Source organism: Mercenaria mercenaria, chromosome 2 (assembly GCF_021730395.1).
Source record: "Mercenaria mercenaria strain notata chromosome 2, MADL_Memer_1, whole genome shotgun sequence".
Classification (NCBI taxonomy): domain Eukaryota; kingdom Metazoa; phylum Mollusca; class Bivalvia; order Venerida; family Veneridae; genus Mercenaria; species Mercenaria mercenaria.
Genome location: NC_069362.1, coordinates 85,862,208 through 85,876,419, shown reverse-complemented (window position 1 = coordinate 85,876,419; position 14,212 = coordinate 85,862,208). Strand labels below are relative to the sequence as shown.

Genomic DNA, 14,212 nt, shown 5'->3' with positions numbered 1-14,212 from the left:
CGTTGCGTATTTAGATACTTTTACGCCGTAAACGCGAACACTGATTTATTCAGAAGCTGAATTTAAATAACAAATACATGTTATTTTTTTCCAATTAAGTATTTATAAGAGAACAATATCATGCATTTTGTTAATGCATTTTGTTAATGTCTGAAGTACAGAAAAAGTATAAAGAATTTGAATTCCTGATCATATTATAAATGTTATTTCGGGTTAAAATTTTAAAGCTGCTGCATTAGGTATTAAGGATAACATGGTGTAACAGCGATATATCCTATCTTGTAACTGGATGGTAATATTTAAATGAAATTTGGTCACTTTAAAGACATTCAAAATTAAAAACGTTTCACCGAGAGATTTTCCGAATTTCATCATTTTTGGGGGAGATAATCGATATTGAAATTAACATTGATGCCTATGGGAAATATATAATTTCTTTGATTATGAGAATATGAGCTTGAGTTTCGAGAAAATTTTGCGGTAGAAAGCAGCATTATATGATTCTGCTACAAATATCAAAAAGAAATCTAAAATTCCCCGTAAGGAAAAGGAGAACATTATTTATTTCTAGTTTTCAGGGGAGGTAACTCATGAAAAACAAAAATTATCAGGGGAGGTAATCTAAAGGACATTTTGAGAACTTCTGTCACTATACAACTTGTCAATATGCACCTTATTTCTATCGTTTGACATTTTCAAAGCTTACATTATAAAGTTATATGTATGCTTTTGGTGAAACTGAGGCCTATTACGGGTAGTCATCCTTAAATTATATGGACAACATTCAAATTTTAGAAAGGATCTCTTGAAAATTAACACAAAGTTTGAATTTACAACCTTGTATTTTCCCTCCAGAAATTCTGACACTAAATAATCCAGGAAATTACAAAAAAATTATTACTGGTCTTTAATTAAAGCCTGTTTCAGCAAATTCTACAATTTGTTTGGAAGTTTTTGTTTAGTTATTCCTATAAAGTATCCTTTCTTATTTTCAAATACCTGATTATTGTATAATGATCTGCTTGTTAGGTGTAATGCAGTTAGTTTAAGAGAGGTTTTGTTGGTTAGGTAGCTGAGAGAAAATCATATATAATTTAGTTTTTCAACACAAATTGTACTGAAATGTTGCGGTTGAGAACATAAAATTTTCACCTACTTTCTTCCCAGAAACTGCTGAATCCCCCCCCCACTTTCTGTAAGAATGGTTACATACACTCACACTAACTAACCTGAATAACCAGGTAGAGAATGACTATGGGCACAAACACTGTCAGAAATAGAGGGGTGCTATATCCTATCACAACGGGTACACAGAGCACACGTAGAAGACAAGTAATCCATGCCTGGAAGTTGACCGCTATCAGTGTATCTATAACGTCTATATCTTTACTGAATCTGTTCAATATTCTTCCCCCTGGTGTTGTGTCGAAAAAGGACATAGGGGAGGCAACTATGTTTCTTAAAATCCACGAATGAATTCTCCGCCCAGCTCTAACGTTGCCGATAAATAATGAAATACTTGCAGCCAAAATAAACACACCTAAAATGTGAATTATTTAACTCAACAGAAAGATTACCTCAATGATTAGTTTACAGTATGCATTATTGTTCACATCCCACATACATACATTGCTATCCCACCTGACATTTTTTAGGACAGGAGCACTTCTGTTACTACATTCAGCATCAATTCAGGAAGGCCTTTAATTGATTACCTCATTATTCCTAAATGGGTTTTGAAAGTGTATGGCACAGGAAAGAATAACATTGACAAAACATTGTTTTAGGCTAGAAGCATCTAAGTTTTTCAGACATATAAAGATAAACATTCCATTTTAATGAATTTGTTTAGTATTTCCAATAACATCTCTTCTAAGAAAGATTCATGAAGTCCAAGAAATGCAAATTTATTACACTGACATGAACATTACCTTAACTGCCAGTGTAGGTTCCAAAATTTAGCATCTAGTGTTCATACATAAATCACTGTTTTGTCCTGAATGTGCTCACATTTTATTTTTCTGCACCGTAACTTTTTCCTTCAAGAATAATGAAATTACCATAAAAGTTACCCGACTCTGTGCTCAACATAGTAAGAGATGTGGTCCTGTCCCAGAAAAAGTCACATGACATGACCAACTTGCAACAGATTAACCTTCTAAGTATATGATATCCCTATTTCCCCCAGTATTTGAGCCGCGCCATGGGAAAACCAACATAGTGGCTTTGCGACCAGCATGGATCCAGACCAGCCTGCGCATCCGCGCAGTCTGGTCAGGATCCATGCTGTTCGCTATTAGTTTCTCTAATTCCATTAGCCTTTGAAAGCGAACAGCATGGATCCAGACCAGCATGTGCATCCGCGCAGTCTGGTCAGGATCCATGCTGGTCGCAAAGCCACTATGTTGGTTTTCTCATGGCACGGCTCATTTACATTTCCCTCTCCAATGTAAGTCAACCTTTACACCAAAGTTATGTTTTCCCTAAATAAAAGCATTTTAGTATTTATTACATTTACTAACCATTATATCATAAACAAATTTTCCCTTTCATAACACAAAAGTAATACAACAATATGCCTACAAATTTAATTTACTTTCAATTAAATCAGAATTTCTTTTAGAGTAAAACCAAGTTTGTTGAGCAACTTAAAATGGAAGAAAATGAATTCTAGTAGCAATCTTATTTTATTTTTATTTTTCAACTCAATGACTTTCTTATGGGGAAATATTTATCTGAAATCGTAAAAAAAATCATTCTGAACTAATGAAGCACCATGGCATTCTCATGTTCATGCTTTTAAATCTACTAAACTGGTGTATATAATTATATGGTATTCAGTAACACAGCTTTTACAAGACATTACTGTGACTATACACTTCAATAACAAACAGCACATTTGTTCCTTTAAGACATGCCAGATAAGACAATTTTACTATGCAAGCCTAGTTTAGAAAAAGTGTGATAGAAAATAAATAATTACACTATTCTAAAGCAGGCATGACTGTACTAAGAAGCTTATATGTTAACAAATTTTATCAGAAGTTGAAAATGGAAAATAACCAATACATTTTACAACATTAAAGAATGTCTTTTCACATTATTATCTATCATTAATTTTGTCTATGATGAAAAGTGTTACATTTTTACTTAAATTTGTCACCACTGATAATTAAGGGTACTTTTTAAATTTTGTATCAGTCAATACTTGCAGGTACTCTATTTAAAAACAATGATTTTTAGATCCATATAAGAAATCTGTTTCGTTTTGGTTTACCTAATTCAAATATTTTTTTCTATTTTGGACTGACTCCTTTCTAGTTTAAAACTTAAAAATTTTAAGGAACAGCTAATTTATATGGAAAGTGTAAGCATTAACAATGATTTAGCAAGCACTTTTAAGTAAAAGAAGAACTGGTATAAGTGACAGAGTGTAGCGTCTGCAGGTAAATTAGATAAGAGTACATAATATTAATTGCTACAAAGAATTAAGGAATCAACAGAGTAAAGCAAAGCATGCAAGGTATAGGAGGATTATATTAAGTCTTAGTTGACCATTTAGAACTAAAATTTTCCATGCCTAAGAGTTTACCTAAAATGTGTTTAAACTACACAGTTTCTGACTTCATTAACAAAATAAATATATCTCCTACAAAAAATGAACCAAATCATGCAATCAACAATAAGAAATATCTTTATGTTGTATCCACTTTTAAAGATTTTTAAGTCCCTTGGAACAACTATGGATATGAAGTTAAGCTTCAAATATTACATCCGTCAAATAAGGAAGGAAAAGAAATTTGCCTTAGACCATACACAATATCTATGGTTAAATCAAAGTTTCTAACTGGTCAACTATCACTGGCACTAGCAAATTGTTATAAAACAACAATATATATATGATAACAAAGTTCTTTATAACCTTTTGTAAGTTTTAATGAATAAAATTGTACACAATTATACAATGCCTAGATGTCTTGCTATTTCTCCTGCCAATTTATGCCAATGCTTAATGTAAAACTTTAAAAGGAGATAATCTGTATAACTTAAAACAAATAAAGAACTTTGCCATTTTTTAGACAATATCGAAACTCAGTAAAATAAATCAACGAAATCCATCATTTATAAGAAAAACATGTATCAATGGTTACAGCAGAAAATATTAAAATACCATGATTAACTAGTAAACAATTCTCTAAAGACATTTAAAAAGTTTTTCTTCTTCTCTAAAAAACAAATGACATTTTGCGTTAATTTTACAACTGCAACAGAATTCTCTGTAACTCCTGATATTTGTATATAAAGCACTTAAATCAATATTTTATGTAATTCAAAATTAAGAGTAGACTGGATACTATTCCCATAAATATTACTGACAATGTAAAGATTACAAAACAGAGTCTAGAGACCATGATGTCAAAACTGCAGCATCTGATTGGTCGATTTTCAACTCAGTTTTGAAACTGACCAATGGCAATGCTGTATTTTCAGAGTGGTCTCCAAACTCAGTTTTTTATCTTTGTGCACATTTGCCAGCTTTCTCATCTATTACTCTGGTAAAAGACAAGCACAAAAACTGGTGAAATTTATTTGCAAACATTAGGCAAGGCAGATGGAGACAAAAATCAGCAAGAGGTTTTCTCTTATCACAAGATCTTTTTTGGTAACAGTGAATATGGCCCCAAGATTTAAAACAGACAGGGCATTAACAGAATGTTTGACAAAAGCTTTCTCTGATTACCTTGAAGAAAGACTCCATTTTCTTTGGGAATAGAACCCTCACTACATCTGTTTGTAAGAATTCTTAATCTGTATTTTATAAAATGTTATTTGAGCCGTGCCATGAGAAAACCAACATAGTGGCTTTGTGACCAGCATGGATCCAGACCAGCCTGCGCATCCGCGCAGTCTGGTCAGGATCCATGCTGTTCGCTTTCAAAGCCTATTGGTATTAGAGATACTGTTAGCGAACAGCATGGATCCTGACCAGACTGCGCGGATGCTCAGGCTGGTCTGGATCCATGCTGGTCGCAAAGCCACTATGTTGGTTTTCCCATGGCGCAGCTCATTTGTATTTAATTCCATAAAAACTGGAATTAAGCATTCTTTATGACATATAAATTTAAAACATTATGACATTTCATGTGCAGACTTACCTTGTATAAATCCAAGCAAGCCATAGATGCCTAGGCGAAGATCCCTTTGTTTAGTGTCCACTGTGAAGTTACCAGTCAGGTCGTAGTTTGTGGCGTCATTACTCCAATCACTGAGCCAGATGTTTGAATACAAGTTGGCTGCATTGTATAGTATGTAAAACAACACAGTCAGCACGCTGAGTATCACACCTACAGACTTTACATAGGCTGCGAATACACCAAGTTTCACCTGTAAACATGGATTTATGTCATTAAAACTCTGCCGAATCACACTGCAAGAACATTTAACTCACAAATATACTACACATCATATTCATATTAAGATAAAATACAATAAATTAACTCATCTCACGAGTAATTGTATCAAAATCATAGGAATATGCAATGATAAGAGGAAGTTAGCCAGTATTGTGGTCAAACCAGAAGAAATATATGTGCAAGATCCTAGCACAAAAAAGAGAAAGTTAACCAGTATTGGTGTCTAACAGTATGCCTACGCACGGACAAGAGTAAGAGTTAACCAGTACTGGTGTCATAACAGTAAGCATGTGCAAGATCTATGCAGGGACACCAGAATGTTAACCAATATTGGTATGTGTAATTACTGATGTCAAAACAGTAGGCATATGCAAGATGCCAGCCAGCAGTGACAAGAGAAAGTTTACCAGTACTAATGCCAAAACATGGTTCATACAGAATATCAGAGACAAAATTCAAGGACTTTTCAAGGACTTTTTACAATTTTTCAAGCACTATTTTTTTTCAAAACCATGACCTAATCTGAACAACTTATTATGTAATGCAAAAATAAAACAACCATTATTGTCACACCTTTGAAAATGACGTTATTCGATTATTAGATTGATGTGATTCACTATTTTGCTGATGTTTAACGCTTTTCTTGTGATTTTTTAGCGCACTCCCACTAATGATACGTCAAAATTTTGTCACACGACGTACAAATACACTTCATTCTGTCTGCTCTATAGGGCTTCAGCCACTGTTTACATTCGTCCTTTGTCTCCCACTTACTTGAGTAAACATGTGTATTTTTCTTACTCATTTTAATTCACTGGAAACACTCGAAAATTGCAAAAAAAAATGCGAGTTATTATTCCCCGTATTTTTTTAAACGGAAACGGAAACATGCAAACGGTGATACAGTAGAAATAGCACTTTGTAAATATCGATAGTGTGGCCGTAGACCACTATAATAGCACACGAGTGGCCCGATCCTGCAATTTCACGAATTTATTTTCATTTTCTCTGATTTATTTTAAGCCTTACAAATTCTTTTAGCAAAGCAAAGTTATGGAAAGAATATTTTCTAGGAGTGAAAGGTCAAATTCAAAGAGTTTTTTTCAAAATTCAAGTACTTTTCCAGGTTTTTTAGGGTTTTTGTCATTTTCAAGGAGTTTTCAAGGACTACCATCAAATTCAAGGACTTTTCAAGGCCTGTGCGAAACCTGCAAAACAGTAGGAACATGCAGGGTGCTAGCAGGGACAAGAGGAATTTAACCAGTCCTGGTGTCCACGTAGTAGGCACATGCAGGATACCAGCAGGGCTGAAAGGAATGTCAAAGTAGTAGGCATGTGCAAGATGACAGAAGGGACAAGAGGAATTTAACTAGCACTGGTGTCAAAACAGTAGGCACATGCAGGATGCTAGCAGGGACAATAGAAAGTTAACAAGTCCTTGTGTCAAAGCAGTAAGCATATGCAAGATCCCAGCAGTGAAAATACATGATCTTATGGTTGAACAGTCAGCATTTTATCAACTAAACTATAAATACACTCACTCTCTCAGTTTCCATTTTCTCAGCTTCTATAAGTTTCTTCTCCTCCTCTTTCTTGTTTTCTGCCTTCTTTTCAATGCCATTAGGTACTTCATGTAACGATTTCTGGGAAGCAAGATGTGGCTGACTTCCTGAAGCATTCTTGTTCAAGTTTGGAGAATCCGGAGATGCAGCTTTACGAGACAAATCTGGTGTACCTGGTGGTGTTGACACAGCCTCTGATATATTCCGCATACGTTCAGACAGCACAGACACTTGTCTACAATGAAAATATGCATGAAATAATGGCATTTTTGAAAACAAATGGTTCTATGTTCTGGTTCTTGGAAACTGGAAGAGTTACTCTTCAGAACTGATATATTTCTCCTGGACTGACAAGTAGCACAGGAAAATAGTCCTAAATCTAAGTAAACTGAAATATTCTATAATTGTTTTGCAGTCTAGGAATACCTTACCATAAAGTGTACTAATAACAACAACTGTCTATAAGACAACACACTCAACTATTTGACAGCTTCTAATCTGAACAAGAGCCATTACTTGGCAATAGTTATGTAATGGGAGTTTTTATATTATGGCAATAGTAACAAATCGTATGCTAAACATCAACCAAATTTCCTATATAGAAAATTATCCACAATTTGAGTTCAACCATGTGATATTCCACTTACTTTAATTAGTAGGTCTGATGACTGGGAAACATCATGTGAAGTTTCAATCCAATAAATATAGTTGTTACAGAGATTCAGCTGGGTAGCTGCATGCAAACTTTAACTAAATTTTCTTTATTGAACTGAATTGAAACAAGATTTTTCTAACTTATTTATTTCAGTAGGTTTGATTACTAGGAATCCTTCTGTAAAGTTTCAATCCAATACATCCAATGGTTACTGAGATATGAACTTAAATTAAGGCATGACACCACTGATGCCCAGATGTCAAGAACAGCTCTCTTCCAATAGCCAAGCTAAAAACTATCAAAAATGAATAAAAAATTCATTAGATCTTTTTATAGTCATGATTTATCTGTAATGTCAGTTTAGGAAACTTTTTGGTGAGGAAGACTGAAGAACTCTCCAGTGAGTATTTCATGCAAACACAGGTGTTTTTGTATGCTTAACTGAATGTTTTCATAACATAACTGCACGTTAGTACAATGCTGAAAGTTTTAGAATACGGAAATAACCTACTTCTGTAATGCTGCACTCTTGCCAACAAAGTTCCTATCTGTGAGATGGTCTCCACATCTAATTCCATATCTACAATCACAAATAATTAACATAATACACAGAAGGAGCAAGTGTAATGAAAATTGCAAGTATTCAAGATTAAAATAATTTGTGCAAGCCTTAAAACTCACCATTCTAGAAAATTCTGCATTTGCCACTATCATTCTTAAAATAGTTAGAGTACACTTTCAGTCTGAATTCTTTTTTTGACTGGTGGTGGGATGGGGGTCATAATTTAACTACCAAATTAATGGACTTAGCTGTCGAAACTGAATAACTAGAAATGCTTTCTAAACAGAAAGAGAATTACATCTGCACGTAGTAGGAATCAAACCATGCCTGAAGGATGTCCAAAGTAGTAGCATTGCAAGAACAGAAGGGAAGAAATTAACTAATGGTGTCAAAACAGAGGCACAGCAATTTCTACAACAATTTGTAAAGTTAACAAGATCCTGTGTCAAAGCAGTAAGCATATGCAAGATCCAGCAATGAAAATACATGATCTTATGGTTGACAGTCACAATTTATAACTAAACTATAAATACACTACCTCTCATTTCATTTCTCACTTCTATAAGTTCTTCTCCTCCTCTTTCTTGTTATTTCCTTCTTCAATGCATAGGTACTTCATGTAACGATTTCTGGAAGCAAGATGTGCTGACTCCTGAAGCATCTGTTCAGTTTGGAATCCGGAGATGCAGCTTTACAGACAAATCTGTGTACCTGGTGGTGTTGACACAGCCTCAGATATATCCGCATACGGTCAGACAGCACAGACACTTGTCTACAATGAAAATATCATGAACTAATGGCATTTTTGAAACAAATAGGTTCTAAGTTCTGGTTCTTGGAAACTGGAAAGTTACTACTTCAGAACTGAATATTCTCCTGGACTGACAATATCAAGAAAAAGTCACTAAATCTAAGTAAACTGAAATATCTAATTGTTTTGCTTTAGGAATACCTTACATAAAGTGTACTATTAACAACAACTGTCTATTAGACAAAACCACTATTTTGACAGCTCTATCTAAAATAGCCATTACTTGGCAATAGTTATGTAATGGGAGTTTTATTATGGCAATAGAAAAATTTGTATGCTAACATCAACCAAATTTCCTTATAGAAATTATCCACAATTTGATTCAACCATGTGATATTCCACTTACTTTAATTAGTAGGTCTGATGACTGGGAAACATCATGTGGTTTCAATCCAATAAATATAATTGTTACAGAGATTCAGCTGGATAGTTGCATGCAAAACATTAACTAAATTTTCTTTATTGAACTGAACTGAAACAATAGTTATCTAACTTATTTATTTCAGTAGGTTTGATTACTAGGAATCCTTCTATAAAGTTTCAATCCAATACATGCAATGGTTACTGAGATATGAACTTAAATTAAGGCATGACACCACTGATGCCCAGATGTCAAGAACAGCTCTCTTCCAATAGCCAAGCTAAAAACTATCAAAAATGAATAAAAAATTCATTAAGATCTTTTTATAGTCATGATTTATCTGTAATGTCAGTTTAGTAAACTTTTTGGTGGAGGAAGACTGAAGAAACTCCTCCAGTGAGTATTTCATGCAAACACAGGTGTTTTTGTATGCTTAACTGAATGGTTTTCATAACATAAGTGCACGTTAGTACAATGCTGAAAGTTTTAGAATACGGAAATAACCTACTTCTGTAATGCTGCACTCTTGCCAACAAAAGTTCCTATCTGTGAGATGGTCTCCACATCTAATTCCATATCTACAATCACAAATAATTAACATAATACACAGAAGGAGCAAGTGTAATGAAAATTGCAAGTATTCAAGATTAAAATAATTTGTGCAAAGCCTTAAAACTCACCATTCTAGAAAATTCTGCATTTGCCACTATCATTTCTTAACAATAGTTAGTAGTACACTTTGTCTGAATTCTTTTTTGCTGGGTGGGTGGGGAGTGGGGGTCAATATGTTAACTACCAAAATGTAATGAGAAGTTGACATATAGTGTGAAACTATGAATAACTAGAAAACTGTTGCCTTTCTCTAAACATGAATTGCTTAGCAAGAATTTCATTGCATAAAGGGTAACAATGCCAAGCCATTTTTTGCTGACCAACTGCAAGAAACAAATTCTGCAAATTCTTTTAAGAAAGCAACCTGGGTGTCTCAGCCACTGTCTCATCATCATTTCTGGCAATATTTTCAAGACTGCTTAAAGCATGTTGAATTCATAGTCTGAACTAGATTAGACATGACCCTTGACCAACAAATGCAAGTCTGACCAACTGTGAGTGCATGACGTGCCCTCTCATTAAAGCAAAAATGTGTCACATCAAAGTCCAAATTTGTTCAAATCACAACTGTAAATGTTACATTTTGATCTAGATCAGATATGACCTTTGACCTTCAAGTATAACCTTGACCTTTAAGCAAGGGTCCTGTTTCTTGTGTGCAACTAAGCTTCTGACTGAGGTAAACAATTTTGCCAATTATTCATTTAGAAGTTTAAGTCAGGTCAAGTTATTCTACCTTCAGCGTTTTCTTTCTGCAATTCTTCGGAAAGGTAGTTCTTCAGGAATTGGGCAAATGCACCATCATGGTCAAGTAGCTGCTTGTATGAACCCATCTCTGATACCTGACCATCCGCAAGTACAACTATAGTGTCCACATATGGCAGAAAACCTACACCATGAGTCACCAGTACTCTTGTCTAAAATAGTGAACAATCAGTGTTGTTAAAGTGAGTAAAAGCATGGTGAAGCTCATTGTATCTCCATGTAAGGATGATTCTTCCATTAAAGTTTGAAAGTTAATATATCAACAAAGAGTTTCAAGTTTTTTCTCTAGTTTTAGTTCTATTACTCCCCAAGTTCTGTCAAGCAGAACAGACTACAGAGAGATCCATCGGACGAAGCTTCTCAACAACATTGTTTAATATCCATCAAACAAGAAGGCAATTCTGAAGCTCTTAAGGTAGTTCTGCACGTTTGATAAACCGGAAGTGATGGCGTGACGACATTTTTCCGGAAAACGTACAATAAAGACTGGATTCGGCGTACGGAACAGAAAATCATTTAATGAATTAATTGCAACCTGTGAGTAAATTTATTACAATGGTACTGTTGCTATATTGTAAAGTCAAAATATGATATTAAAACATATCACATGTTAAATAATTCAAAATAACGTCCTAAAATTAGCGTGAAATGTCCGGTTTACTTTAATCATGGTCAAATATCTCAAAAATAAGCACACGGACCTGTATATTTTATTTCATCAAATTATAGGCCATGTCTTTATTTACAACTGTGAGAAGTATCATCAAAATCTACATTGTAGAAAAATTTCTATTCGCGAAAATGTTAAGAAAGTTATGATTTTCCCATAGACTCTCATTATGAAATATTGCATGAGGTCCCTATTTTTCAAATCAGTCTAGCAAAAAATCAAGCACACGACCCTATCTTTTTTATTTGCTTAATTTTCTAGGTATATTCTGAAGTTTTGAAAAATCAGTGTTTAATCAAATTCTACATTGTAGAAATAATTTCGATCCAAACGTGCAGAACTACCTTAAGTAAAACAATAACCACATATTATGTATGTGGCCAAAATGTTTTTTTTTATTCCTTTCACTAAACTGTATATTCTTGGTAACAGAGCACAAGCTAGTACCACATGTAAAATATTTCATGTTAAAGCTTGGCCATTTTTGCATACATTTCCATATATAACTCTATGTAAAAACACGAGCACCTATAGTGGCCCTAAATTTGGATACAGGGATTAATCCTGTTGACTATTTCTGTATTACCTTTCCTTTCAACAGACCCTCAGGTCCAATGACATTCTCAAATATGTGCTTTCCAACATGCGAGTCTACTGCACTCAATGGATCATCAAATAAATAGAGATCTCTATCCTGGTACACAGCTCTAGCCAAACTGACACGCTGTTTCTGACCTCCTGACAAGTTGATACCCTGAATGTAAATAAAGGATGGTACTGTTAAACACTTCTAGAGCACTGATGGCTCCTAGACCACTCGGGCAATTCATGTGGTTCCAGTCATTTTTTTGTATTTTCTATCTTTGAATTGCACTAAACCCAGGATAACTTTGGCATTATGGTCATTCCCTTGCCACACTGTTGTACTGTATTGTACTCTTTTGTGTATCTCTATATATTTTTTTTATCAAAATGCATGATGTGATGAAGTAAAACAGTGAACAACATTCCAAAACCAGATGTCCATGTTGAACCCGCCCTTTGACCTCTAACTGTGACCTTGACCTTTGAGATAGGAACCCGGAGTTTACGCATGACACTCTGTCTGACTGATGTTAACATTCATGCCAAATATAAACAAGATTGCTCCATGCATGTCAAAGTTACGGTCTGGACAAACAAATCCGGATGGACGCTCGCACTGACGGATGGATGCACGCACGCACATACACCAAACAGCCATTTGGACAACTATGTTTTCGCATCCGCAAGCGGGTTCAACAATAAATGATTGTAATATTTTTTAATCTATACAGAAATTTTGCGGTAACATCTCTTTGCAGCTTGGATTAAATGACAGCTTTGCATTTACAAGGTCATTGATATATGTCAGCTTCACTGATAGGATTTAAATTGAATTTCATGATAAGAAAATACTGAGTTATTTATTTATTGACATTTTCAGTTGTTTTTTTAAAGCTTACATTTTACATAAAGCACAACAATATCACCTTTTCTCCTATTTCTGTCTGGTCACCAGCTGGCATGATCTCAAGGTCAGGCTGTAAAGCACATGCTTCTATCACACCGCGGTACCTGGTCACATCTGCTGATTTACCAAACAGGATATTGTCCTGCAGTGTGGCATTCTGTATCCATGCTTGCTGTGAAACATACGCTATTGATCCCTGAATAAATTATATAAAGCAGATTAGCCAACAAATCAGCTCAATTAACATTGATTTTCGCTTTAAACACACATAAAACCTGATTTGCTGTACTTTTACATTGCCTCTGAGGAAAAATGAACTCAAGTAGAGAAAATAAAGTGATGTGATATGCAATGTAAAAGTATTTCCAAAATGGACATTTCATTGTTGACAGCCTAAATGACTGCTGTTTAATTTTGCTGGATTTTGGTCCAAACAAATAGATGCTAGGTTCAATGACAATTGCCATCTTTCATAATGTTCAATGTGGAGAACTATGACTCAATGTGCCCCTCCAGGCATAGTTCAATTCACAGGTAGATTCCTGGATAGACATGGAACTTACACCAGCCAACATGGTCTTTTCACATAAACCCATGCCAAACTCTTAAGTCAAGGCATGTCAGCAGTAACTGATTCAATGTTGGCCACAGGGACTCCCATAGTAACAATATAAATTTACCTTGACTGATTTCATGCTGGCCTACAGTCTCAATAAAGATATACCTTGACAGTGACTTCTCCTTTAACCTTCTCCATTTCTCCAAGCACAGCCTGTAACAAGGAAGACTTTCCTGTTCCTACTGTCCCTACCACTGCAATCAAACTCCCCTCTTCAACCTCAAGGTTTATACTGTAATAAACAACATCCAATGAAAAGAATTTTATTCACACATAACTTATCATCAATCTTTTGGAAAATTTAGCAATTCCAAAGCCTGCTTTAAATACATTATAACCAGCAACAAAAATCTCATGCTACTTTTTTTAAACAAACAGTAAACTAACATGTAAACTTACTTTTTCAAGGTAGTGCCTGCCGCCGAGTCCCAAGCAAAGCATCCATTTTTTATACTGAAAGCATGTTCTGAAACAAGGAAAAGTGAGTTATGAAAGAACAACTCATCAAAATATACATCTGTATAAATACAATCTGACTTAAGTACTTGATCTTCTAAACGAAGATCTGAGAACGACCTATTCACATACGTCTTCTGTATAGTTTGGATTTCCAATCTTGCTATTTTTGTTTTTGCAAATCTATTTTTATAAGAACCAATCAGACGACTTGTTCCAATGTCAAACAGTAA

At 34.6% G+C, this 14,212-nt stretch overlaps 1 protein-coding gene across 5 annotated transcripts in view; it reads right to left on the bottom strand.

Annotated features, from left to right (window-relative positions):
- Positions 1-14,212, bottom strand: part of LOC123562334 (multidrug resistance-associated protein 1-like) — a 96,171-nt gene that overhangs the window by 37,017 nt on the left and 44,942 nt on the right. For 4 of the 5 annotated variants that reach the window (XM_053537124.1, XM_053537120.1, XM_053537123.1 and 1 more), the window contains exons 14-21: positions 13,923-13,989; positions 13,629-13,755; positions 12,924-13,100; positions 11,999-12,166; positions 10,714-10,894; positions 9,874-9,943; positions 6,956-7,211; positions 5,157-5,385 (exon numbers count right to left, since the gene is read on the bottom strand). In XM_053537124.1, coding sequence (XP_053393099.1) covers positions 5,157-5,385; positions 6,956-7,211; positions 9,874-9,943; positions 10,714-10,894; positions 11,999-12,166; positions 12,924-13,100; positions 13,629-13,755; positions 13,923-13,989 — 1,275 coding nt within the window. Of the gene's footprint in view, positions 1-1,229; positions 1,541-5,156; positions 5,386-6,955; positions 7,212-9,873; positions 9,944-10,713; positions 10,895-11,998; positions 12,167-12,923; positions 13,101-13,628; positions 13,756-13,922; positions 13,990-14,212 lie in introns of all 5 variants that reach the window. The other variant, XM_053537121.1, reaches the window with a different exon arrangement.